Here is a 24602-nt window from a genome sequence, read left to right as displayed (position 1 = left end):
GGTCTACAACCCTATAGGTGGAACAACAATATGAACTAACCAGTACCCCCAGAGCTCATGTCTCTAGCTGCATATGTAGCAGAAGATGGCCTAGTCGTCCATCATTGGGAAGAGGGGTCCCTTGGTCTTGCAAACTTTATATGCTCCAGTACAGGGGAATGCCAGGGCCAAGAAGTAGGAGTGGGTGGGTAGGGGGGAAAGCTGGGGAAAGGATATAGCATTTGAAATGTAAATAAAGAAAATATCTAATAAAAATGGCACTCCTAACAAAAAAGAAATATAGTGTAGAATTTTTATCAGTTTGAGGACAGACTGTAATGCTATGTAGTGAGACTTTGCCAAAATAAAGAAGAAAAGGAAGTAAAGTAGGAGAGGGGAGGAAGAAAGAGAAAGGGATAAAGAAAAAGAGGAATGGACTGGTAAAGGGAAGGAAGTAGGGAAGGAGAGAGAAATGGATAAAAGGAGAAATGCTAGGATTCTAACCTAGCTCTAACCTAGTCTGGTGTGGTAGACAGCAGGAGACATAGAAGGGTACATATGCTCTGTGCTGGCTTAAATATGCTTGGGCCAGGAAGTGGCACTATTAGGTGTGGCCTTGTTGGAAGAAATGTGCCACTGTGGGGTGGGCTTTGAGACCCTTCCTGTAGCTGCCTGTAAACAGTCTGCTCCTGGTTTCCTTTGGATGTAGAAGTAGAATTTTTGGCTCTTCCAGCACCATGCCTGCCTGGATGTTGTCATGCTTCCTGCTTTGATGATAATGGACAGAACCTCTGAATCTGTAAGCCATCCCCAATTAAATGTTGTCCCAACATTGGTGATGGTGTCTTTTCACACCATTGAAACCTTAAGACAGAAGTTGGTACCAGGGACTAGGGTATTGCTATGATAGGCTTGACCATGCTTTTGTTTTGAAGAATGTGCATTTGGGGACTTTGGATTTGGAAAGTGGTGGAATGCTTTAAGAGTGGGGCTTAATGGGCCATCCTAGTAAGAAGATGGAAGACTTTGTTGCTGAAGGAGATTTGAACTATGGGAAGCCTGGTTCTTGAAGTTCCAGAAGAGAAGAATTTTAGTATGTGGTGGAAAGACTGTTAGTGTGATATTTTTGGTGAAGAATGTGGCTGCTTTTTGCCCTTTTCTGTAGAGTCTGCCTGAGGCTAAGGTGAAGAGTCAAATTGATTGCTAATCTAGACTCTGTGCTGTGGTTTAGTCTCGTTTTTTTCTCTCTTTTTTTAATTATTATTATTTTCTTTATTTACACTTCAAATGCTATCCCGAAAGTTCCCTATACCCCCCTGCCCCTGCTCCCCTACCAACCCACTCCCACTACTTGGCCCAGGCCTTCCCTTGTGCTGGGTCATACAAAGTTTGCAAGACCAAGGGGCCTCTCTTAAGCTGGAAAGAACCTAGATGTCTCTCAATAGAGGAATGGATACAGAAACTGTGGTACATCTACACAATGGAGTACTACTCAGCTATTAAAAACAATGAATTTATGAAATTCTTGGGCAAATGGATGAATCTGGAGGATATCATCCTTAGTGAAGTAACCCAATCACAAAAGAAGTCACTAGATATGCACTCACTGATAAGTGGATATTAGCCCAGAAACTTAGAATACCCAAGATACATTTTGCAAAACACAAGAAAACCAAGAAGCACGAAGACTATGGATATTTCATTCCTCCTTAGAGTAAGGAACAAAATACCCATGAAAGGATATAGGTACAGAGACAAAATTTAGAGCTAAGATGAAAGGATGGACTATCCAGAGCCTACCCCATCCGGGAATCCATCCCATCATCAGCCACCAAACCCAGATACTAATGCACATGCCAGCAAGATTCTGCTGAAGGGACCCTGATATAGTGGCCTCTTGTGAGGCTATGCCAGTGCCTGGCAAACANAGAAGTGGATGCTCACANTCAGCTATNGGATGGAACACAGGGNCCCCAATGGAGGANCTAGAGAAAGTACCCAAGGAGCTGTAGGGGGCTGCAACCCTGTAGGTGCAACAACAATATGAACTAACCAGTACCCCCTGAGCTCGTGTCTCTAGCTGCATATGTAGCAGAAGATGGCCTAATGGGCCATCATTGATTTGGATCTTGAGGAATAGTGTCAATGGTGGTAAACACCTTTATTCTCAGCATTCAGGGGGCAGAGCCATGCAGATTTCTGAGTTCAAGGTTGGTTTACAGAGCAAGTTCAGAACAGCTAACCTTAGGCAGTGAAGGAATTGGAAAACAGAAAGCTGGTGATAATATAATAGAACAAGGGGGCCATGTTCCAGCTTCAGCAAGCAGCAGAACACAGCAGCTCTGGCCATGTGGCTCTGGATTTAGAGGCAAGAATCCAAAAAACTACTGGGACAATTGGTGCTGGGTAGCTGGGAAGTGTTTTCTGAGAGCCTAATGAAGCTGTGTTCCAGAGATATCCAAGATAGCAGCTTGATGATAATGAACTGCACCTCTGAACCTGTAAGCCATTCCCAATCAAATGTTGTCCCAATGTAAGAGTTGCCTTGGTCATGGTGTCTTTTCATAGCAATGAAACTCTTACTGAGCCATGCTCCATTATGATGCTTCATGGAAAAGTTTCAATTCTTGTGAACAAAGATTAATTTGCTTGGATTGAAACAAAGACAGAAAGCATGCTTTTCAGAAGTTCTCAAACTTGGGGTGCTTATTTCAGTTCTGTTGCTAACTCATTTGATTGATTTGTCCCTCTCAAGGCATCTCCTTGTATTTTAAGCAGTACTGTGTAAATACGTTTAAAAATATAATGCATCTTAAATATATTTTTGGTGAAAAAGTCTTTCTACACACCCCCAAAGTTCATCAGTGCTGTACTGAATCATACCTAGAGAGAATCTTAACACCTAAAATTCAGGCATTTAGTGATAGTGAGATCTCAGACTAAGGACCTTCTTGGCTGCCCCTATGGTATATCTTGAGCATTCTGTCTATCTGGACCACAGGTCTTCTTCAGGTGTGAGGTATTTCCAGAAATCTCATCCAGCTTGTACATTCTAAGATTTTTTTACACTTCTACAGCAAGTAGATAGTAAAGACGCTGATATAGATAATATGCCTGGAGGACAAAAAATAGAATTTGGTTTATTGTTGATGTCTGCAGCATAGGCTAATAAAAATATTGAGACATGTTCTGTCTAAAATGTACTTTGATGTAATCTTGGTAAAATAGAAAAATCAACAAAGAAATCCTTTGCATATTAATTTGATAATCGCTCTAGGGAAAGCAACTGGGTTCAATTCCTAGGTCTTACTCTCATTTGTTATGTGACCTGATGTAAGTCCTGCCACTCTTTGACTGCCACTGTGTTAATATAGAATTAGAAGGACCTGAATCAGCTAATCTTAAAGCAATGTTTATAATAATTTTAGAACCAATTGATAATGATAAAAGCTTTATCCTAATTCTTCTAACCTTATGATATCATAACTACCTGTGTCTGGCTAAAGCCATGCTGGTTCATAGGCCTCCTCCACACTAATGTAATTGAACAGGGAAAATCCTGTGACAGTATGGGAATTTAATACTCAATTTCACCATAGTAATAAAATACAAGTTAAACTTGTACTGAACTACTCATTCATTGACAAATTTCAGTTCCCATTTTCTATCAAGATTATGGGAAAGATGCACTCTCATTAATTGCAATATTAGTTCAGTATACTCCTAGAGAGGGGGATTGAAAACTATTTAACATATATGCATATTAATATACACTTGACCAATCATGCTTTTTGGTTCTAATCTAAAGATATATCTCCACAAATACAAAACAGTATATGTGCACTGTTGGTCAATACAGCATAATTTTAATAATAAAATTTGCACACAGTACAAATGTCCAACAATGATCACTTGTTGAGTGAATAAGAACATACTCAACCATGTAGTATTTTGAAGTCATAAAAAAGAATAAGAAGTATCACTATGCAGTTTTTCCCCATAGGACACATCATACATATAACAACAAAAGACTTAAGTCATAAATCAGGGGATGTAATATTCTAGCATTTTTTTTCCTGACAGATGAAAATTAAAACCATAAGAATATATACAAATGTCAAAATTTGTCAAATGAAGCACTGTCCAATTTTGAAAAATACCTTTAATCCTAGCACCTCGAGGCAGAGGCAGGTGTATCTCTGTGATTTCCAGGTGAACCTGGTCTACAGAGCACATTCCAGGGCAGTCAACTCTACACAAAGAGACCCTGACTCAAAAATTATTCCCAAAATTAATTATAGGGTTCTACATGACTCAGGGATTCTATTTCCTGTAATAAACCCAGAATAAATATAAACAGATGTCCAGACAAAGCTTTAATGATATTTATAATAGGACTGTCCATAGTTATTCAAAGGTGTAAATAAACCAATCACCCATCACCATATAAATGCATAGACAAAATATGCATACTATAAGGAGTCACTGGTATTGGATGTAGTGTTCCTTTATGGATAATGAAAATTTCTGGAATTATACATTGGTGATAGTTACATTACTCTATGAATATACTAAAAGCCAGTGAACAATACCCTTTCAAATGGGGAACCTTATAGGAGATATATATCAACAAAATTATGAAAATGGCTATACATGGGGAAAGGTATTAATGATATGAAGGGTTAAGGGACAAGAATTAGATTCCTTTAAGTCATGTCTGATATAGTTTTTATTTCAAATCAATGCTAATTTGTACAAATCCAAAAATAAAATTAAAACAAAGCAAATATTAGGAACCCTAAGACAGTATACTGAATAAACAGATGAATGTTTATCAATTTGATAATAGAAGCACACACAGCTATTTCAACAAAGGTGTCAGCACATGCCTCTGATTCTTCCTTAATGAAACAGCCTTGAAAAACAAGATGAGCCACAAAGACATTTTAAATATCATCCAATAGGTTTATTAGAAATCATAATCTAAAATACATACATATTTTACATGGAAGGAACAACTATGTGTGCATACATATTTATATGTGTTTATACACTAGTTTAAACTAAGATTCATGATGTAGCTGTCTCCTGAGAGGCTCTGCCAGAGCCTAACAAATACAGAAGTATGGATACTCCCAGCCAACCATTGGACTGAGCATGGGGCCCCCAATGGAGGAGTTAGAGAAAGGACTGAAGGAGTTGAAGGGGTTCTCAACCGTATAGGAGGAACAATAATATCAACCAACCAGACCCTCCAGAGCTCCCAGGGGCTAAACCACCAACCAAAGAGTACACATGGAGGGACCCATGGCTCCAGCCACATATATAGCAGAGGCCTCATCTGGCATCAATGGGAGGGAAGGCCCTTGGTCCTGTGAAGGCTCAATGCTCCAGTGTAGGGGAACGCCAGGGCGGTGAGGCAGGGTTGGGTAGGTGGGTTGGGGAATACCCTCATAGAAGTAGGGAGAAGGGGAATGGGATAGGGGGGTTTCCAGGGGGAAACCGGGAATGGGGATAACATTTGAAATGTAAATAAAGAAAATATCCAATGGGGAAAAAAAGGAAATGAGGAGAGAAGTATTGCAATATTTATGTTAAAGGAGAACATCTTTCCCTTTTATTTTGAATTGACAATTCAAAGTAAAACAAAACTCTCTTTTCCAACCTTGAAACAATTCTTCTTTTAAAAAGGGGGGAGCACACCTAGTGCCCAATTCTTTGTTTCTACATAGCATTCCCTTTTCAAGGGGGAACGGAATGACCTAGAATAGTGGCCATTCTGGATCTGGGGTTGGAAGACACACAGTGATTCTTGGGTAAATTATAGCCCAATGAAAGGAATTTGCACGATGGTGACGATTCTAATGACATCTGGGGAACCTGAACACCAGTATTAGCTAATAACACATTGAAGAAGCAGGAACTTATGTGTGGGAGTTGGTAAGGAAAGAAAAAGCCCTTCATTTAGAAGAACAGCTAATGAATGTGGGAATGACAGCAAATCATTAGTTTGCAGTGGCACTATCCTGTTTTAAGTACTGATCAAAAACGAAAGTAATAGTGAGTGACAAGAGGTCATTTCAATGTTTTGTCTCAGGCTACTAATTATAAGTGGACAATGTGCGTCTTTACAATGTGGCTCTGTGATAGATGCTGCCTTAAATCATTAATCAATGTTAGCATAACCAAGTTACCACTACATGTGTCCAAATTTGAGAGAGCTTGAAGTATAAAGCATAAAGTATGAAATGTGTAACACATTCAAACTAAGAAACAAAAGGTTACAAATATAGAGAATGCGTGACATTCTATAAGACTATTAGCTTTGGCTTATCTAAAAAAAAATGTCTGTATCATGGGAAAAAAAGAGGTAGGGATCCTATGAAGCAAATGCAGTGCATGGACTTATTTTTAACTCCATATGAAAAACTTAGTTTAAAAGACTTTGTTTTCTTTGACATTTGAGAAATTTGAGTATGGTGTAGATGGCAAATTATTGCAAATTTTTTATACGTGAAAATCTTGTTATGGTCTACTAGGAAATTTCGTTTTGTCTTTGAATATGAATGCTGGAAATTTAGGGATTAATCAATCTACTTCCAGAGACTTCAGAAAAAAATATTTAGAGACAGCAAATGTGGCGAAATATTGATTACTTAAGCTCCATTCAGTGTAGGGTGACCAAATGTCCACATTACTTGTCTTAGTCTTTCATCACTGTGGCACAATACTTGAACAAAAGAACCTATGGGGGAAAATATTTCTTTTGGCCTATCACTTGATCTTAGTAGAGTGGGAGGGGATGCCCATGGCAAAACAACATGCCTCATATCATAGTGATAAGGATTAAGTAAGGGAAAGAGGCAGAGAGTGGGGGAGAGAAGGAGGGAGGTGGAAAGAGAGAGAGAGATTGGACATAATGTGGATACAAATATGCCAGTTTAGTGGGCTTTGTCTATTTCTCCCTTTACTCCACATGTGTCCTAAGGCTATGGGATGTTGTTAGTACTTAGTTAATACTCCATGGAAATAGCCCGACAGAAACACTCAGAGGTGATCTTTACAATTCTAGGTGTTTCTCATGCCAACAGTTTCTACTGGAGAATAATCATCACAGTAACTATATCCAAAATTTTTGCATGTTTTAAAACCTTTATATCTATATATGTAGGCAATGTAGATAAAAATGGTTAGTACTTTGTTTAGAAAAACTTACATGGGGAAAAGAAAATTCACACACTTTTAAAATGCACGTAATTACCCTTGCCAATTATTGCTTAATAGTGTATATAATGATTATACATGTACCTTTGTAATATATTCTTGCTTCTTGTCTATATTCTAGGTTAATAATAGGCAAAAATAAATAGACCTCTCCTAGTCTGAGGTTCTCAGTTAGCTAGTTCTTTTTTGTGTGTTTATTGTTTTCATTAATTAGAGATAGGAGATCAATAATGGTTTCCTGTCCAGAAATCTTACCATTAGTGGAAAACTACAATGGAAGAAAATGTCATGTCTAATTCAACCATTCATACATGTGTTTATCAGTAAGCAGACACAAAGGGAGTTGTACAGCCTGTTCTGTAAACTCAATGAAGTCCCATTTTCTTTGTACTTTTAGATGCTTTGACAACATCTTTTGTGAACGTTTTACTTGAGGCAAATGAGAAAATGCAGTAGTATAATTGGAATCAGCCAACAAAATTCCATGATCAATAGGGGAGATGTAAGACTTCCACAGTCTTAGGCCTGTACTGCCATTTGGAAGGTACAGGGCTATTAGGTTAGTGGACTCTTATTTTTGTAATACCCCTTTTCAGAAGCAGTACTATAGAAATTAGAAAGTGCAGAAAAGCAAAGCAAAAATTACCTTACATTATTCTCCCACTCTGTAATAATAACTGATAATCTAACACATTATTCTAAATCTTTTGTGCTGATGTGTTTATATATAAACATATCTGTATTTGTTAATAATATAAGATTATAGTTTTCTTCAGGTTCCCTCCCTACTTTTTGGAGATAGTCTCAGGTATTCTTGGTATATATGAATGTAACTGAGGCAGGCTAGGGACTCCTGGTCCTCTTGCTCTGTCCCTTGAGTTTTGGGATTAAAGTTCTGCACTACCATGCCTGGCCTTTTCTACTTACCATCTTTACAGTTTTTGCCTTTCCAGACTATATTAACGTGTTCCTAGTTGACATTAAAAACTGCCCTTTAAAAGTGTTTGTCTAAGTATATTAGGTATATTATCACATAGCAAACCTACCCTTTATGCCCTTTTCATCTCTTTAAAGGCTGAATAGATTCAAGTTTACTGATTTGTAGCTAGAGCAAATAGTAGATGATTAGTATGTGCCTTCTATTTCATCACATCTTGAGATTCATAGTTTTATTTTATTCACTTTACTTATGTTCACATTACCCAGTGCTATAGCCTTCTATCTGCTTATAGAGGGCTGTGTGATCGACTGTGTAATTCAGTCAATAGCTATATCTTGTACACTTCTAGTTCATGAGAAATAATTTTTACTGCCTGTCATGCTAATTAATTAGCAAAGCTTTCATTGTTGACTGGAGATAAGTGTTAGCAAAAGTTTTTCTTGTTAGTCTTTTAAATACAACTAGTCATTCCTAGAGCATAAATGTATGGAATCCTGATTATAATAATCATAAATATATGAGAGTACCCATGCAAACTAAAGAAAACCTGTGAAAAAATTTTTCATTGGTTCTGAGGGCACTTTTCTTTTTCAAGTTGTTATCTACATTCTGGAAGCATCTTAGAATCAACAGTTTATTAAGATTACCATTAGTTTTGATGTAATTATTATATTCTCTGTATGCATCAACCTGCTGATAGCTGCTCTATTTGCATACTGACACGGATACAGTTAAGTCATATTCATTTTCAGTTTGTTTTTGTATTTAAAGTTTTAAAATAGTATATGATGATTTGACAAAGAAATTGTTTTTCTTTCTTATTGCTACATTACATAATAGTTTGGTTTTAATTGTGGCATTGAAGAAGTTTAGGACATTGTACTATGTTGAAGTATGTCTTGTAAATTACAGATAAAGTGCTACTTATGGAGAAAGAAAAAGCTGTCTATCCTTAAAAGAGGGCACCATTTGCAGGGAGAAGGACTAGTTATTTTGGGAACTGACTATGTCTGTTATGGCTTTTCCTTTTGAATAAATTTGTATAATGCAAGACCTCTTCTAGTGTATGTATACAAAAATTTAAAAAGGAAAGAGCACAAGGAACTCTGTCCATCACCCAGATTCAGCTATTAAAAACATTTTATTTTATCTATATCCCCAGTTTCCCCCCTTTCTGTTGTATAATTTTTGAAATAAATCCATGACACTCTATTTATTTCATTTGTAAGTATTTCAGCTTCATCTTTATCTTTAAATGATGAGAACTCTTCTAAGTACATGCATAATTAAATTGTAATAGCTGAAAGGAAATTAATTATAATATTCTGTATTCAAATTTATAGTGCCTACAAGTATGTTGTTTCTTTCGTTACATGAGCGTCCAATTTGAAAGTATACATAGCAATCTGATGAAATGTTTTTCAAGCATCTAACTTCTTGCAGATTTTGACTGGGTGACACAGTTGGTCACACAGCCCTCTATGAGCAGATAGAAGGCTACAGCACTGGATAATGTGAACATAAGTAAAGTGAATAAAGTAAAACTATGAATCTCAAGATGTGATGAAATAGAAGGCACATACTAATCATCTACTATTTGCTCTAGCTACAAATCAGATACATATATATGAGGCTTTGTTAACTATATGGTTAGTCTGTGTCACATCTACACAGCTTTATAATTATAGCTTTGAAGTAGCCATAGATACTATTTAAATGAATAGAAAAGGTGTGTTCAAGTAAAACTTTATGAAAAACACATGGTAGTATGATTTGGTTTTACTGCTTGATCTATAGTATTGTTTCTCAAATTTATTGTATATTAGACTCACCTGTAATGTTATAAAGCACACAAGAGGCCCAGGCTCTGCCAGGTAGCTTCAGATATATATAATTGTATAGTCAATATGTAGGTATGCCTACAACTTTCCTTTTTCTTCTCATTTGTTAAAGAGTTATTCAACTTATAAAGTTTCTTGTGGTTAAGAGTTGAGTATAGAGGCTTGCTTTGCTCTGATTCCAGTTGCCACCCCTACCTCATATGTGTGTGTTTAGAATGAGGAGAATATACATAATTGATGGTTTAGGAGACACATAATATGTAGCTCTCTCTTTCCCATTGTTTTTGAGAGCAGGATTTTCTTAGATTCATTTCCTGGCAGACTAAAATACACTTTCGATCACCTAATAACTTTTTCACCTTACACATGACAGAACAGATTCTTAGGGATGGGGAAAGATAGGCACAAAGCCACATAGTACATTAGTAATAGAACTAGGGATATGATTGGAAGTGGCCTCCTTATTTAAGAGTCAAAGTACATCGAGTTCTTCAAATCGCTGAACCCTAAAGCTGAATGATACCGACAAGTCACATAAATAGCTTCCAGTTCTTTTGCCAGGTATCTTTGCAAACCAGAGGTCTCACTTAACTGAATAGCCCAAGGATGATATTCAGAGTACAAGTAAGTTTTATTTGTCTTAGACTATTTTGGGTAAAAAAAAAGATTTAGCTTTCAAATTTTAATTTTTAAGTAACTCACATTAATTCCTTGATTTCAGGAAATGAGACAATTTGACCTTTGAACACACCAGGTCTTGTATGCTGAAGTTGAGTAGTAGTTCATTCATTCTGTTCTGTTTTTTCTTTTTTCCTTTTCTTTTCTTTACTTTACTTTTCTTTTTCTTCCTTCCTTTTCTTTCTCTTTTTCTTTTTTTCTCTCTCTCTCGTTCTTTCTTTCTTTCTTTCTTTCTTTCTTTCTTTCTACTTTTTATTAATTTATTATTTTATTTATTTAAATCCCAAATGTCCCCCTGAGTTTTCCCATCATCTCCCTCCCCTTCACCTCTGAGAAGGTGCCTACCCCCAATCCACCATCCTGGGCATCCAGTCTCTACAGGATTAGGTGCATCCTCTCCTACTGAGGCCATAATCCCTCTTGAAGTGGAACAATTTGCTGACTTGCCAGACTTCAGTACTCTCTATTTTGTTTTTCCCTCCTTTGAGAATTTCATGCAATGCATTTTGATCATATTCAGCCACCCAACTCTTCCCAGATCCACCTCTCCTTCCCTACACACTCAAATTTGGGATTTTTTTTTAAACCTCAAGGCCAATTTGTGTTGCTCAAATATTTGTGGACCTGTGGCCTTTCACTTATAAAAACAGATCCTTTATCTCCTAGCAACTGACAGTTGCCAACAGATTCTCATTGAGGGGTGAGGTTGTATGCCAAGCTCCCTTATCCATTTTAGGATTTGGTATATCCTGGGCTTGGACATGCCTTGTGCTTGATGTCACAACCATTATGAGTTCATATTTGTAGCTGTCCTGTCGTGTAAGGAGTACACTTTCTCCTTCAAGTTACCTATCACCTCTGGCCCTTACACTTTTTCCATTCCCTCATCAGTAGTAATTAGAGTTGATGAAGGTCATTTCATACAGCAAGAACTATCATTGAATGCTACCATGGTGGTTTTGACAATGTGTGTTTGTTTAAAGGGATCAGCCACTACTTCTAGGGCAATATATTTCATTTACATCACCTCTTTGCTCCTCCAGTCATCTCAACTTATATCTTCAAATCTAAACCATTGAAGAGGGTTACTGTTCTCAACAATGCAGAGTACCACCACGTCCTCCAAATACTCATTCTTTTCTTCTGAAATTTTTATTAATTAAATTAGTTCTTTGACATTTTATACATGTTTATAGTACATTCTAATTATGCTCTCCATGCCCCCTTTTGCCTTATTTCTTAGGCCTGTCATCTCCCCCCCCCCACATCCTGGTCCCAGATTAATGACTTTTGGAGTTGTTTCATGGACCACATAGTTAACCAAGGCCATATGTGTAATCATTAGACTGGGACTGTCCTTTGAAGCTTGTGGGTCACTAGTGGGTGCATAAGTAATGATATGACTATGATTATTCTCTCCCCTAATATATCAGTAGCAAATAGTTCATCAGTGATAGATAGGCCTCCCCTGAGATCCCCTCCCTTTTGTCTGACAGACACAAGGTCATTCCTGAGCAGACTCCTAGCAGACATCCCCAGTTGTTATGAGTTTGCGCTTGTAATAGTTGTTTCTTGCCCAGAAGATAGCATTTCACCACCCCCTTTTCCTGTCTTCTGTCTTACATTCTTTCCACTCCCTCTTCCTCAATAGTCTGTGAGCCTTAGAGGGGAATGATATTGATATTTTGTTTAGGGATCAGCCTTACCTGTTACTAATTGACAGCAGTTCTTGTGGCCATAGGTTTCTGTATTCACCCCTATTCCCTAGAAAGAGAGGGGCTTCTCCAATTAAGACTGAGAATAGTATTTGTCTATGGATATAAACATATTTAGAAGTCAGTGTGATGCTATGTCAGTTTAGCTAAACATTAATTCTGATGCTGAAGTTATAGCTATTTGTTCTAGTCCTTGCAAGTAAAACAAAACATGATGCACTGAGATTCATGAGACACAAAATATACACATTTTAAGGAACCTCTGTATTTTGTGCTTTTGCACATAAATTGTACCTCCCAGTGTATCTGTTATCGTTTTTCAAACCACTTCTTTTCATTTATCATTTTGAACGTAATTCATTACTTCTCCATATAAAGTCTTGTTACATTTTGCAGGCTGGCTCCAAACTTTTGTGCTCAAATGATTCTCTTACCCCAACCTCCCCAGTAGCTTGGACTACAGACCTAGGGCACTGTGATCAGTTCTCTTCTTTCATTTTAGCTGATGGGTGATAGTTAATGCAGATAGTCACAACTGGTCAAAATGCAGAGAATACATGCCTATAGAGTACCCACTTACATCTACATTGCCACCTCCTCCTTAAGATGCAGGGACCATAGCAGAAAGATGATAAGGGTTGGGGAAGAACAGAGCAAGAGAATGATGAAACATGGCAGAATTGCTGCACTTAGGAACTCACAGCAGCTATGGCTGCCTGCGCATGATCAAACTAGCCAACCTTCTAGCATGGAGGGACATGGATGTACAAGGGGTTCATTAGTGACCCCTCCAGTCTGGCTTCTACCAGAGGGAGAAATGGTTTTCTTTAAGTTTGTGGCTCTGGGTAGGACTACCCACTCCAGTAGATGGCCCCACATCCTAAAAGTAGATGAACACCACAAATTGGAATCAAATAGGTTATTAAACAAGAAAAGAGACATGAAGTTGTATGGGTGCAGAGATTTGGAGCCATCAGTAGAGTGTAATTTTAATCAACATACACTGTATGAAATTCTTAAAGAATAAAAATATTTTACCTGAAATGAAAGAAAAAACTGTGTGCATTAAAAATGGTTACACATGGACAAATATATGGGGCTTTGGTGTAGCTCAATGATAGAGACCTTGACTAATGAGTGAGGCTCTAGTGTCCATCCCTTGTATCCCAGTGTATATAGTAAGAGGAGAGATGGTACTTGCAAAGAAAGCTCCCCTGGTTTCATTAGAAGGCCATGAAAGGCAAATATCCTAAATGGGATAGCAAGAAGCTCCTTCAGAGCAAGTAGAAGTAAGCCCAGTTTAAAACCCTCTCATGGAAGCTTCTGTTTTCCAAGTGGAGCTACAGAAGCAGCAGTAAGATGCAGTGGAAAAATGGTTACACTTGAATACCAACAAATATGGGTTTGAATCGCCTGCTTTTCCAAATCTGAACCCTGGGTGCTTCAGCCCATGGCTTCAGAATAAAATACCCTTCTTTTGGCAATTATGAACATTCAGTGAACTGCTCTGGTACTGAAGAAATCTCATGTCCAGGTTTCTTGCCTACTAGGTAGTGGTTTAAACATTGGAGATCACTTGGTAGCAGCATGGGCATTCTTTTCTAGTTTAATAACTAAACAAATTCTGTCACTAAAGAATAAAGGTTAATTGCAGAGACATTTAAACTGTTGAAAAGGACTGATCAGCAGCCAGAAATATCAAAGGCCTGAATGCTGGCAGCTCATTACCATCTGAATGGCACCCGGCCTTTGTTAAAGGCTTGAGACTTTATTATAAAGATTGGTCTAAGAATTCTGTTCCCCTTAATTACCCACTTAGTGTCAAGAACTTGCCTGTCACTGGGTCAGTCACTCAGGGCCTTTGGCTTGGGTGGGTTGGGGTATTCGTGGTTTGAGTGGGCAGCTAGCCCACTCCTTATTCTAACCTCTATACCCGCACAGCCAAACTGGCCAAAGGGCTGCATGCCTTTCACTTGCCTGCCTCTAGTAGTTTAAAAGAGCTTTGGTGGAGTTCAGTTCCTATAAAAATAATTAATTTGTAACTGTTGTGTGCCAGGAACACAGTTGGAAGTTGTTTACCACCTAGTAGAAGAAGCAGATAATTAACCTGAAAGTTGCAGTGTAGTCTCCTTGCCAGTAGTATCAGTTAAGTTGAGGACAGTACCAAGCACTCAGCCCTGAACTCACATACACACAAGCGACACAAAATGGACTCAGCAGGTTGTATTGATAAATGTATGCATATGTTTATATGTAACAAGAAAAATCAAAGAGAAAAGGAGATGAATTTAAGAGGGAGTCAGCAGGGAATGGGAAGAAAGGGAAGGGGGAAATGGTGTGATTATGTTTTATTCTTTTTTTAAGAAATGGAAAATTGAATTATGTTTTATTCTTTTTTTTTAAAGAAATGGAAAATTGAAAAGAGGTTTTAAAGAAAGCAGGAGAAAGGGAGACCAAGAATCCTTTGTTTGCTTCCCACCCGAAAGGAAGGTTGTCTTCCAGTATGCTGCCTTTTCCTTCTCAAATCATTTTTCTTCATATTCAGGAAACAAAGCCATAAAAAAGATGAGGATTGTGAGCTGAGGCCACCTGTAAGGGGATTGCTATCTGACACCTTAAGTAAACCTCCAAGAAGGATTAGACATTCTTTAGATATGGGATTGGAAACGTTCAAGGGAAAGGGATAACTGTGGTGTAGCCCGAAGAACCTAATCTAAGTTTAGTGTAACCCTTGTCAAAGGCTAGCAATGCATATAGTGGTGGATCTTAGAAAGGTCAGAGCATTGGGTAGTACCATGCTGGAGAAATTTTCCACCATTTATTTTCTACTACTCTAAAGTAGACACAATTTACACAAGTTGGAAAACTGAAGTTCCCAGAGGTTGGCGTTAAAACCTCCCTGTTGGACAGCGTGTGAGTGGCACTGTCAGGATCCAAACTGAAGTCAACTGTAGGACCTGGGCTATACATAGCTATTAGAAATAGGTAAATTACAGGAGGCCTTAACTGCCTTCTTTAAAGACCTTTTTGCCTTCTGCTCTAAGTAATCAGGAGCCAGTGATGAGACTTAAAGCAGAGTGAGTGGAGATCTAACAACCAGATTGCAGGACCTGCTTCCCCCCTTGCTCAGCAATTGTGATTCCAGGAAAATATTTTTCCATCTTGTTTTATAAGATGAAGAAGACGGTCAAGTGGTGATCAACCATAGGGTCCTTTTTGTCTCTTTGAGGTTTCTGTTTCTTAAACTGTGGCCAGATTCCTCACTAGAATGAGACTGGTAGGCCCTTTTGTCACTGCTGCTCTTTATGGAAAAAGAATGGAGTGCTAGAAAAGCCCTCTACCTCTGGGTACACTTATCTCCTTTGCTGTTCCTTAGACCTGCAGATCCCCTTGCCTTGCATGTACTTAGGCCTTTCTCCTGCCTCCCCACCCCCTTTACTACCTCCCAGTCTGTCTCCAAACTCCTTCAGGGTTGTTAGCCCAGTTCCCAATCTCTCACTTTGGCTCCTACTCATATACAGTGTCGTTACTTGCTAGTCATTCCCATTTTCTTATCTTTTCCATATGTACTGTAGGTCTCTCCTTTCCTCCATTTGGGTATCTCTTATCTCCATTAGCACCTAGCATAGTCCTGGCTACTAGAAATGTAGAGAAAATATCTAATTAAAAAAAAGAAAATATCTAATAAAAAATTGAAAAGAAAGAACAAAAGAAGAAAAATGCATCATTTTCATTGTTTTCTTTTTCTTCTGGCAGTGTGTGTGAGCACAGCAAAGAGAATCTTATGACACCTTCCAATATGGGTGTGATCTTTGGGCCCACCCTGATGAGAGCTCAAGAGGACACTGTGGCTGCCATGATGAACATCAAATTCCAGAACATTGTGGTAGAAATCCTGATTGAACACTTTGGCAAGGTAATCATTCCCTATCTTTACTATCTACCCCTGTCCTGTGTACCTTTTAGCTATGTTTTCCTATCTGCCTGCTTCCATCCCTCCTTTTCTATCTCCATTCTTTCTGTTCTTTAGATTTTGAAAGAAAAATATGCTATAAAAGCCTTGGCTCTCCTGGCACTCAGTGTGTCATGAAGATCAGCCTAGCATTAGTCATCCTTTTGACTTAGCCTGCAGACTGTTGGGATCACGGACGCAATGTTATACATCTTATTATTTATTTCAATTTGACAGTGAAAAGAAAGCCCACTGTAACACACTGTCAAGTTTTTTGAAGATCTATAGATTAAAACTAGGGCTTTGTATATGCTATGCAAATACTTCACCATTGACCTATCCTCTACCCCTCTTTTCAATTTTTAGTTTGAGACAGAGTCTTACCAAGATGTCCAGATCACCCATGAACTTACTCTGTAGGCCAGGCAGGCCTTGAAATTATGATTCTCCCTCCTTAGTCTCCCAAGTACCTGGTATTATAGGCCTGCACTACTAAACTTGGCCACAGTGATTGCTGTTTAACTTTTAATCAAACACTTAGCATTTCATCTATTAATAGATTCATTATTTAATAAGACCCCTGTTTGGATTGTGGAGGCTGATACAGTCTGAGCCTATCCACAAATCAAGTCCAAGTTTGGTCACTTGTTAGTTATATTAGGCATGATATAAGCTCAGGTGCTGAGATGCTACACATAAATATACCATGGCAGCAATAGAAGAGAAGTTTATTTCTTGGTTGTAAAATAATCCAGCTAAGGTGACTTGATATAATCAGGCTTCCTTGTTCTTTTTTTCTTAGTGCTCTGAGAAGCCTAATATCCTGATTTTTCACAATGGGCATTCATCATCTACATCCTAGTTGTTGAAAAGAATGAAAGAGTTTATTGAACTTACCTTCTAGGTTATGATTTGGGAGTTAGATGTAATTTTTATTACATTTCATTGTGTAAAATTTAATCTCACAATCATATTCACTGATAAAGACAAGAAAGTAGTTCTCTCTTCTCTTTTCTTCCCTTCCCTCCCCTCCCCTCCCTTCCCTTCCCTCCCCTCCCTCCCCTCCCCTCCCTTCCCCTTCCTTTAGTTCTTTCACATATTCATTTATTATTATTATTATTATTGATTGTTTGTTTGTTTTAAGTCAAAGATCAAATGGGTTCTTCCCACTTTAAGGGGTAGATCTTTCCTCTGTCCACTTCAACTCACATGTAATCCCTTCTGATAACACCTTCCCTCACACTCTCAATAATGTCTTTAGAGGTTCCTTAATCCAATCTGTCTGATGCTTAACATTTGTCACCACAGATTCTAAAGTTGAACAAGAAGAGAAATAGGGAAAATAAGTTCCTCAAGCAGATATCCTGATAATGTGTTATTGGATCATGAAGTAGAAACAGGAGCAGTGGTGGTAGACAGGAAACAGGCCTGGTAAACAATCGACTGCCTAGTTGATAAGTTTGGAATGTGTGCAATTTTTATCCTTCCACTACAAGGAAAACATTTTTTATGAATACAGAAGTGCTAAAGAATCCTTCTTCTCTAGGCTACAGTTTGCAGAAAAACTCACACACATGGTGGGGAAGCAAGGGAAGGAGGGGTCAGTGCTGTTATCTGAGAAGAAGAAGAAATTATAATCTGGTTTAGGGCAGTGGGAAGAAGAGGAGAAAGACAAAAGCATTAAGACTTAGTGATTAGAGGTAGATGCGGGGGAGGGGTTTCCAATGCCTAGATTTCTCATTTGCCTGACCAAGGGAGTGCAGCCACTTTATTATAAGGAATATAGAGTGGGAACATTTGGGCAAGATGAAGGAAAGTTCAGTCTGGGGTTAAAATTGATACTTCTAAAGGTATGCATAAAACTTAGCTATGTGAATATAAAGCAGGGGTCAGTGAACTTTTTTTTTACACCATATAGTAAACATTTTAGGCTTTGGAGGCTACAGAACTTTGTCATAACTGGCCAGTGCTGACTATAGACTGTATGTAAGCAGGTGTGGCCATGTTATATTAAATGCTTATAAAATAGACAATTAGGCCCATAGCCTATAATTAATTAATAATTAATTCAACCCTGGCTTAATGACTACATGCCATTTATTGATAGACTTATTTACACAGCACAATTATCTATTACTTATTGTTCTATTGATCTTTTATCTGTCTGTCTGCCTATCTATCAATCAATCAATCTATCTATCCATCCATCTGTCTGTCTATACACCCTTCTGATTTTGTTTAGACATAGGAAATAGGAAACTCTGTATAGAGGAAGATGGGTTCAAAATGATCACAAAGGAAGGAGTAGGACTTAGAATCCACTTGGAAGACTTTGGCTTTTCTGACTATTACAAAAACTAGATTTTCAGCAGGGGAATGACATAAATTTACTTATTTTTCTTAGGACTATTCTGTTTGATGTGGGAAAAATAGCTATAGTGGATGGAAATATAAGTAGGGAGACTAGTTAGAGGCTATTGTATTTTATTCTTTAAATTTTATTTATGTATGAATTTATGTATTTATTTAGTCGTACACTATATCTTGTGTACGACTAAATAAATACATACACAAATAAACATGGTTTCCCCTCCTCAAACTCTTCCCAGATCATCCCCACATCTAAATCAACCCATTTCATATTTTTTCTTTCTTCTCTCTTTCAAAACAAGAACAAAAACCAAAAATGAATTCAAATCAAACAAGAAACCAGTGATGCAACTGGTAAACCAAAACAAAAAATTTTTTAAAGTCTACAAAGTATGTACTTCACTTTGTGTTTGGCTAACTTGCCTGCCCTGGAATGTGGCTCGTATACCCAGTGACACTCCATTGGAGAAAGCTAAGTTTCCCTTTCCCAGAGGGTATCAATTGCAAATAGCTTCTTGGATATGGATGGGGCTTTCTGTCTACTTCTCAGTGCTGCAATTTAGTCCAAAGTCTCTTACTCTCTGTTCACTGTCCGGTTGTGGCTCTCTGAGTTAACTCCCATTTACTGCTTCTCTGATGTAGGTTGAATGAGGCACTAATCTGTGGGTATAATGATCTCACTAGGGTCATTTTATTGCTATATTCCTTTAGCACAGAAAAATGCTAGTAGGTTTTTTCTTCAACCCATAACATATCTATGTAGTCTTAGGTATTTGGCTTTTAATAGGGGTATCATCTCATAGATTGAACCTTATATCCACTCAAAAAGTGGCTGGTTATTTCCACTCAAAACAAATAAAAAAAATTTGAATATAAACCTAACAATGCATTTGCTGGAGTTATATGCTAAAACTACAGAATGATGACAAGAGAATTCACAGAAAATATAGGTATACTAAGAAGCATACTGTGTTCAATGAGTAAAATAAGCAACATAGTAATGATGTCATTTCTTTCCAAAGTGATCTGTATGTTTAAGACAATGACAGCCGGGCGTGGTGGCGCACGCCTTTAATCCCAGCACTTGGGAGGCAGAGGCAGGCGGATTTCTGAGTTCGAGGCCAGCCTGGTCTACAGAGTGAGTTCCAGGACAGCCAGGGCTATAAGGAGAAACCCTGTCTCGAAAAAAGCCAAAAAAACAACAAACAAACAAACAAAAGACAATGACAAGTTCAACAGAATATTTTTGTAGGTAATGACAGGCTTATACTAAGAGGAATATAAAGGGGACTATAAAAGCTAATACAATTTTGAAAAAGAACAAATTGAGATTCATTGTTAATATTAATGGTTATGATATTCAAAACCTAAGACAATATACACTGAGCAGATGGACAGACACAGACCAGTTGAACCAAATAAAGAATGTGTAATCAGTCCTACAAAGCTTGGATAAAGTGTTTTTCACAAAGGTAAAAAAGTGACTGGGGATGTAGGTCAGTAGTAGCGCACTTGTCTTCCATAACTCAGCCCCAAGTTTATTCTTTTTAATACATTCTGTGGTAAATTGCATATACATTGCTAATAAAAGTGAACTTCAATTCTTGAAGCATGTGCAAAGTCAACTCAAATGGATTGAGTAAAAAGAAGCAAAATTAACAGCAAAAAATGGAGTATTCGGTTGCAGATGAAGTTTTGGAAGAGGTTTTCAGTGTGCTGCCCAAAATATACCTCAGAAAGAAAAATAAATCAACGGATTGGATTTTTATCAATATTAATGACGAGTTGCAAAGGATCCATACCTAGAATATATAAAGGACTCTCAAAGCCAACCACAAAGAATCAAACATTCTAATTATTTAATTGAATAAAAGTCATAAACTCTGTGTACAGATGGGAAGGAAGAGATTAAAAGTTGTTCAGAATAACTAACCATTAGGGAGATACAAATAAGACCCAAATGCAATATTATTACATACTTAACAGAATAGCTAAATAAAAAATAGTAACAATCCAAAACGGCAATGAAGGTACACAGAAACTCAAACGTGTCATACATTTCAAATGGGACTATCATGTAAGACAGCCTCTCTAAAAAATGAATACACAGTTTCTTAATTAAAACAAAATGAATGCAGCAGGGACTATCTGTGGAACCCAGATTTTACTTTCCTGAGCTTTTGTCAAAGAGAAGCAAAAGCTATTTATATGAAACTTCTATAGAGATTTTAATTTATCTACCACATTCCTACTATATATCAGGCATTATTGGAGACTTTCCACCCAAGTTCACCTTTGGAAAATTGAAGGTGTAGTCAAGTGACTTGTACAGGTTCACAAAATGAGCAAGTTTTGGAACTCAGATTTAATATAAACTCAAATGTACACTAGGGTACTTCAGAGTCTTTGCTGAGTGCTTGAAAATGAGTACTTGCATTAAGTGGTAGGGTATAGTCATTAGAGATTAAAAATCTAAGGCTATAGTTGAGAATAGACTTACTTGCCAAAGGATCATCCACACAGTGCAGATTTGTGTTAGAAGATACCTGGTCATTTGAAGGATGGGTGTCCTCGATAGGTTCAGAAATTTGAACATTTGATCCCCAGTTGATGGCATCATTTGGGGAAAAGTTCTTGAAGCTTTGGAAGGTGGAACCTTGCTGAAGGAAGGTCAGTTTTGAAAGTTAAAAGCTTTGTCCCACTCACCTCTTTTGTAATTTGCTCTGCTCCCTCTGTTTCCTGCTAGTGGACAGGAATATAATCTTGCTGCTTCCTGGTCCTGCTATCACTCCTGGTGCCTTGTGCCCTCACCATTGTGGACTCTTCTTCTGGGACCACAGGCCTGAATGATCTCTTTCTTTTTTAAGTTGCCTTAGTCATGGCATTTTATCTCAGCAACAAAAGTCACCTATTCAGCATCCAAATTTTGACATTTGGTGATCAAATGATGAAGAGCTGAACTCCAGGCAAAAGGGAACCATGGAAGTGCTTCAGTGTGTCCTAACTTACGATACTTCAAATGTTTCTATTTATTTGTGAGTGCATAGAAGAATGATGATGACATGTTTATTATTTTATCAGTTAAACCCCCACAATTCTATAAAATTTATATTTATAAATTTTAAAGACAAAAGGCCAACTTTAATTTTACCAAAAAGATCTGTTCTTCAGTGAATGAACTTAATCCCAATGGGGTTTATAAAAGTGTGTTTTTCTCTGTGTTTGATCAAGATCCCAAAGTATGTATTGTAGCATTATATGAAGAACAACTATAAGTACTGGCTATCTGTTGTCCACAGGCTCCAATAGGAGGCCATTTCTGCTTACCGATGCTCAGCAGCGGAGTGAAGTTGTCACTCCTTACTAACTTATAAATATGTATTAAGTGATTGTGGTTCTGACCTTTCTATGATACTAAAGATATATACTGGCTATGTTTTCAGAAAGCAACATGATAACTAGGAGTCTTTTCTGATTTATAATTTTCTTCATGGTAGACATTCTGATTTATAATTTACTTCATGGTAGACATCCTATGTGGATATAGAAAATGAACTTGCAGTTTGTTGTACACTTATCAAATTACCCTTTTTGAAAAAGAGAAAATTATGTATGAGGTTGTTCCAGAAATTATGGACCGTCTGCAGGTGTAACTACATAGAATAGTTGTGGGGATTAAAAGAGATAATATATGTGAGAATTGAGGCTGCTCTACAAGTACTAGGGATTATATGTTCCTGCCAAGTTGTTCAGCTAATGGGATATTATTTTTCAGTTGACATATATTATAATTTCAGTAATATTTTTCCACTAATGCTTGCCCTTTCATAGAAAGAGGCTTAAACACAATGGGCTTAAGTTTCTCTATCAGCCTCTCTTTTAAGGGTATCCATGGATATAGTCTGTAAATAAAACTTAAGTGTACTGGGCAAGCTGATGTTTAAAGGAGTCCATTCCTAGGTCTGTCTTAATGCTGTTACTTTTTTTTTTTAATAATTTGAATCATCTCTAAAGTTTTAAGTAGTAGAGCAGGTAAGTAACAAGGGAAAGGGCATTGTCCCCTGACACTAATCCCCTAGAACAGCACTATCCATTAGTCTCTAAGTCCTCACTCTCTTTAGCTCATGGAGTAGTATCAGGGTGCTGGGACCTGCTATACAGACACAATTTGGACTGACAGAGGAAGGTTGAATTTTGGTTTCTGAACATTGTGTTTAGGGGAGCTGCTGGGAATTATGAGAGAGAGAGAGAGAGAGAGAGAGAGAGAGAGAGAGAGAGAGAGAGAGAGAGAGAGAGATCAGCTGTGAAGGCAGTTCTTAGTGATTTAATTCTGAGGACAGAATGTTATTTCACTTAAGGAAATGGAATATGGGATGGATCCATTTGAATATCAAAATTAGTGACTTTAAAGACCTCCTGGCCCTAGGCACTTGATTTTACATAAAACTCTTTAGAAACTGCATTGCTCCAACTTTATTCCTGCTTCTAGTTTTTGTACCTCATAGCCCACCCTGCCAGTTTTCCTCAGGTAGATTATAAAAGAGCTCAGGTGCCAGCCTTGAATCCTTGCCTATCTATTATCTCGAGTATACTTTGACAATGCTTTTTGTTGGCTGCATAGCCAAACATTAGCATGTTTCTCCTTTATTGCTCCTGATCCCACCATGTCAATGCTACAAACTAGTTGTTCAGCTTCCTCAGAGTTAGGTTTTTGTGCAATGACCCTGGAATTGGGCTGAGTGCAGTGAGATGCCCTGTACTCTTAGCTCATCTAGTTCTCATTCTGACTCGAAATGATGCATATTATTGATTTTCTAGATACAGAGAAACCGAGTGTGTTAAATGGCAAAACTCAGACAAATTTTGTTCTGTCAGGATAAGGCTGCATCCCAATGTATGGAGACCTATTGATTTTTAGGTGAAATACTAAGTTCTGCTTGTCTTTGCATCACCAACACTGACTTAAGTATTGTTACTGTTGTTAAGTTCTCTCTGTACTGCTAACCTGTGTATTACAATACTTTCATTTTTTTGCATATATTTTTACTACTAGGGATGTAACACCACACACACTATGGCTGCTGTAACACTGGGCTACAATTCTAGTCCAATATTTACCTTCTAGTGAGTAGGTAATTGCTTTTCAGTTGTACACAATGATGCTTCATGGTGTTAGTATAGTTTTCTGGGAAAGACATTATTTTCAAGATAATTAGGAAATCCATTCTTAATATGGGTTTTACCATCTCTAAAGATGAATGGCGTTCAAAGCCATGGTTTAAGGAACAGGAATACTGAATGATACAGCTCTTGTTGCAGATGATTGAGGTTAATTCTTCTTGTAAACTGGCCAGAGAAAGCACGATTGTTTTCAGTACAAAGTTTGTGCAAACTCAAATGCAGCCTATGTTCCCAAATGTCCAACTAGGAACTTATCCAGGAAAAAAAATTGCATCGATGTTGTAGCAACATGACAGATTTGAGGAGGCAAACAAGAGCTCCTTTTAAAAAACAACCTTGATTTATGTATTTTTCTGACACCCAATCTAGCAGCCCTGAGAACACAGACCACAGTGCTGGTCTGTTCCTTCTTTTTGAAAAATTGGCTTTTGTGAATTCGAGTCTGCCACTAGAGGGCAGCAAGAGAACAGAAAAATGTGTTTCTCACCTCTCCTTTTTCAGTAATCACACACACACACACACACACACACACACAAATATATACTTACTATGTACATATATAGATTAATTTTAAATGTAACTGATAAATACAAATTATGTATTTTACTATAAAACTTGTGTTTATACTTTAAAATGTGCCTATCTTCATCTATTTACTCATTTATAGTATGTGGTGTGTGTGTGTGTGTGTGTGTGTGTGTGTGTGTGTGTGTGTGTGTGTG

At 37.6% G+C, this 24602-nt stretch overlaps 1 protein-coding gene across 1 annotated transcript in view; it reads left to right on the top strand.

The window, feature by feature from the left end:
• Positions 1-24602, top strand: part of Ophn1 (oligophrenin 1) — a 312287-nt gene that overhangs the window by 249469 nt on the left and 38216 nt on the right. Inside the window, exons 19-21 of the mRNA XM_021187452.2 lie at positions 12829-12852; positions 13316-13331; positions 16078-16293. Coding sequence (XP_021043111.1) covers positions 12829-12852; positions 13316-13331; positions 16078-16293 — 256 coding nt within the window. The remainder of the gene's footprint in view (positions 1-12828; positions 12853-13315; positions 13332-16077; positions 16294-24602) is intronic.

The sequence above is a fragment of the Mus pahari genome, chromosome X (genome assembly GCF_900095145.1).
Source record: "Mus pahari chromosome X, PAHARI_EIJ_v1.1, whole genome shotgun sequence".
NCBI lineage: Eukaryota > Metazoa > Chordata > Mammalia > Rodentia > Muridae > Mus > Mus pahari.
The sequence above is the reverse complement of the archived record's forward strand: the minus strand, read 5'-3'. Positions and strand labels throughout refer to the sequence as shown.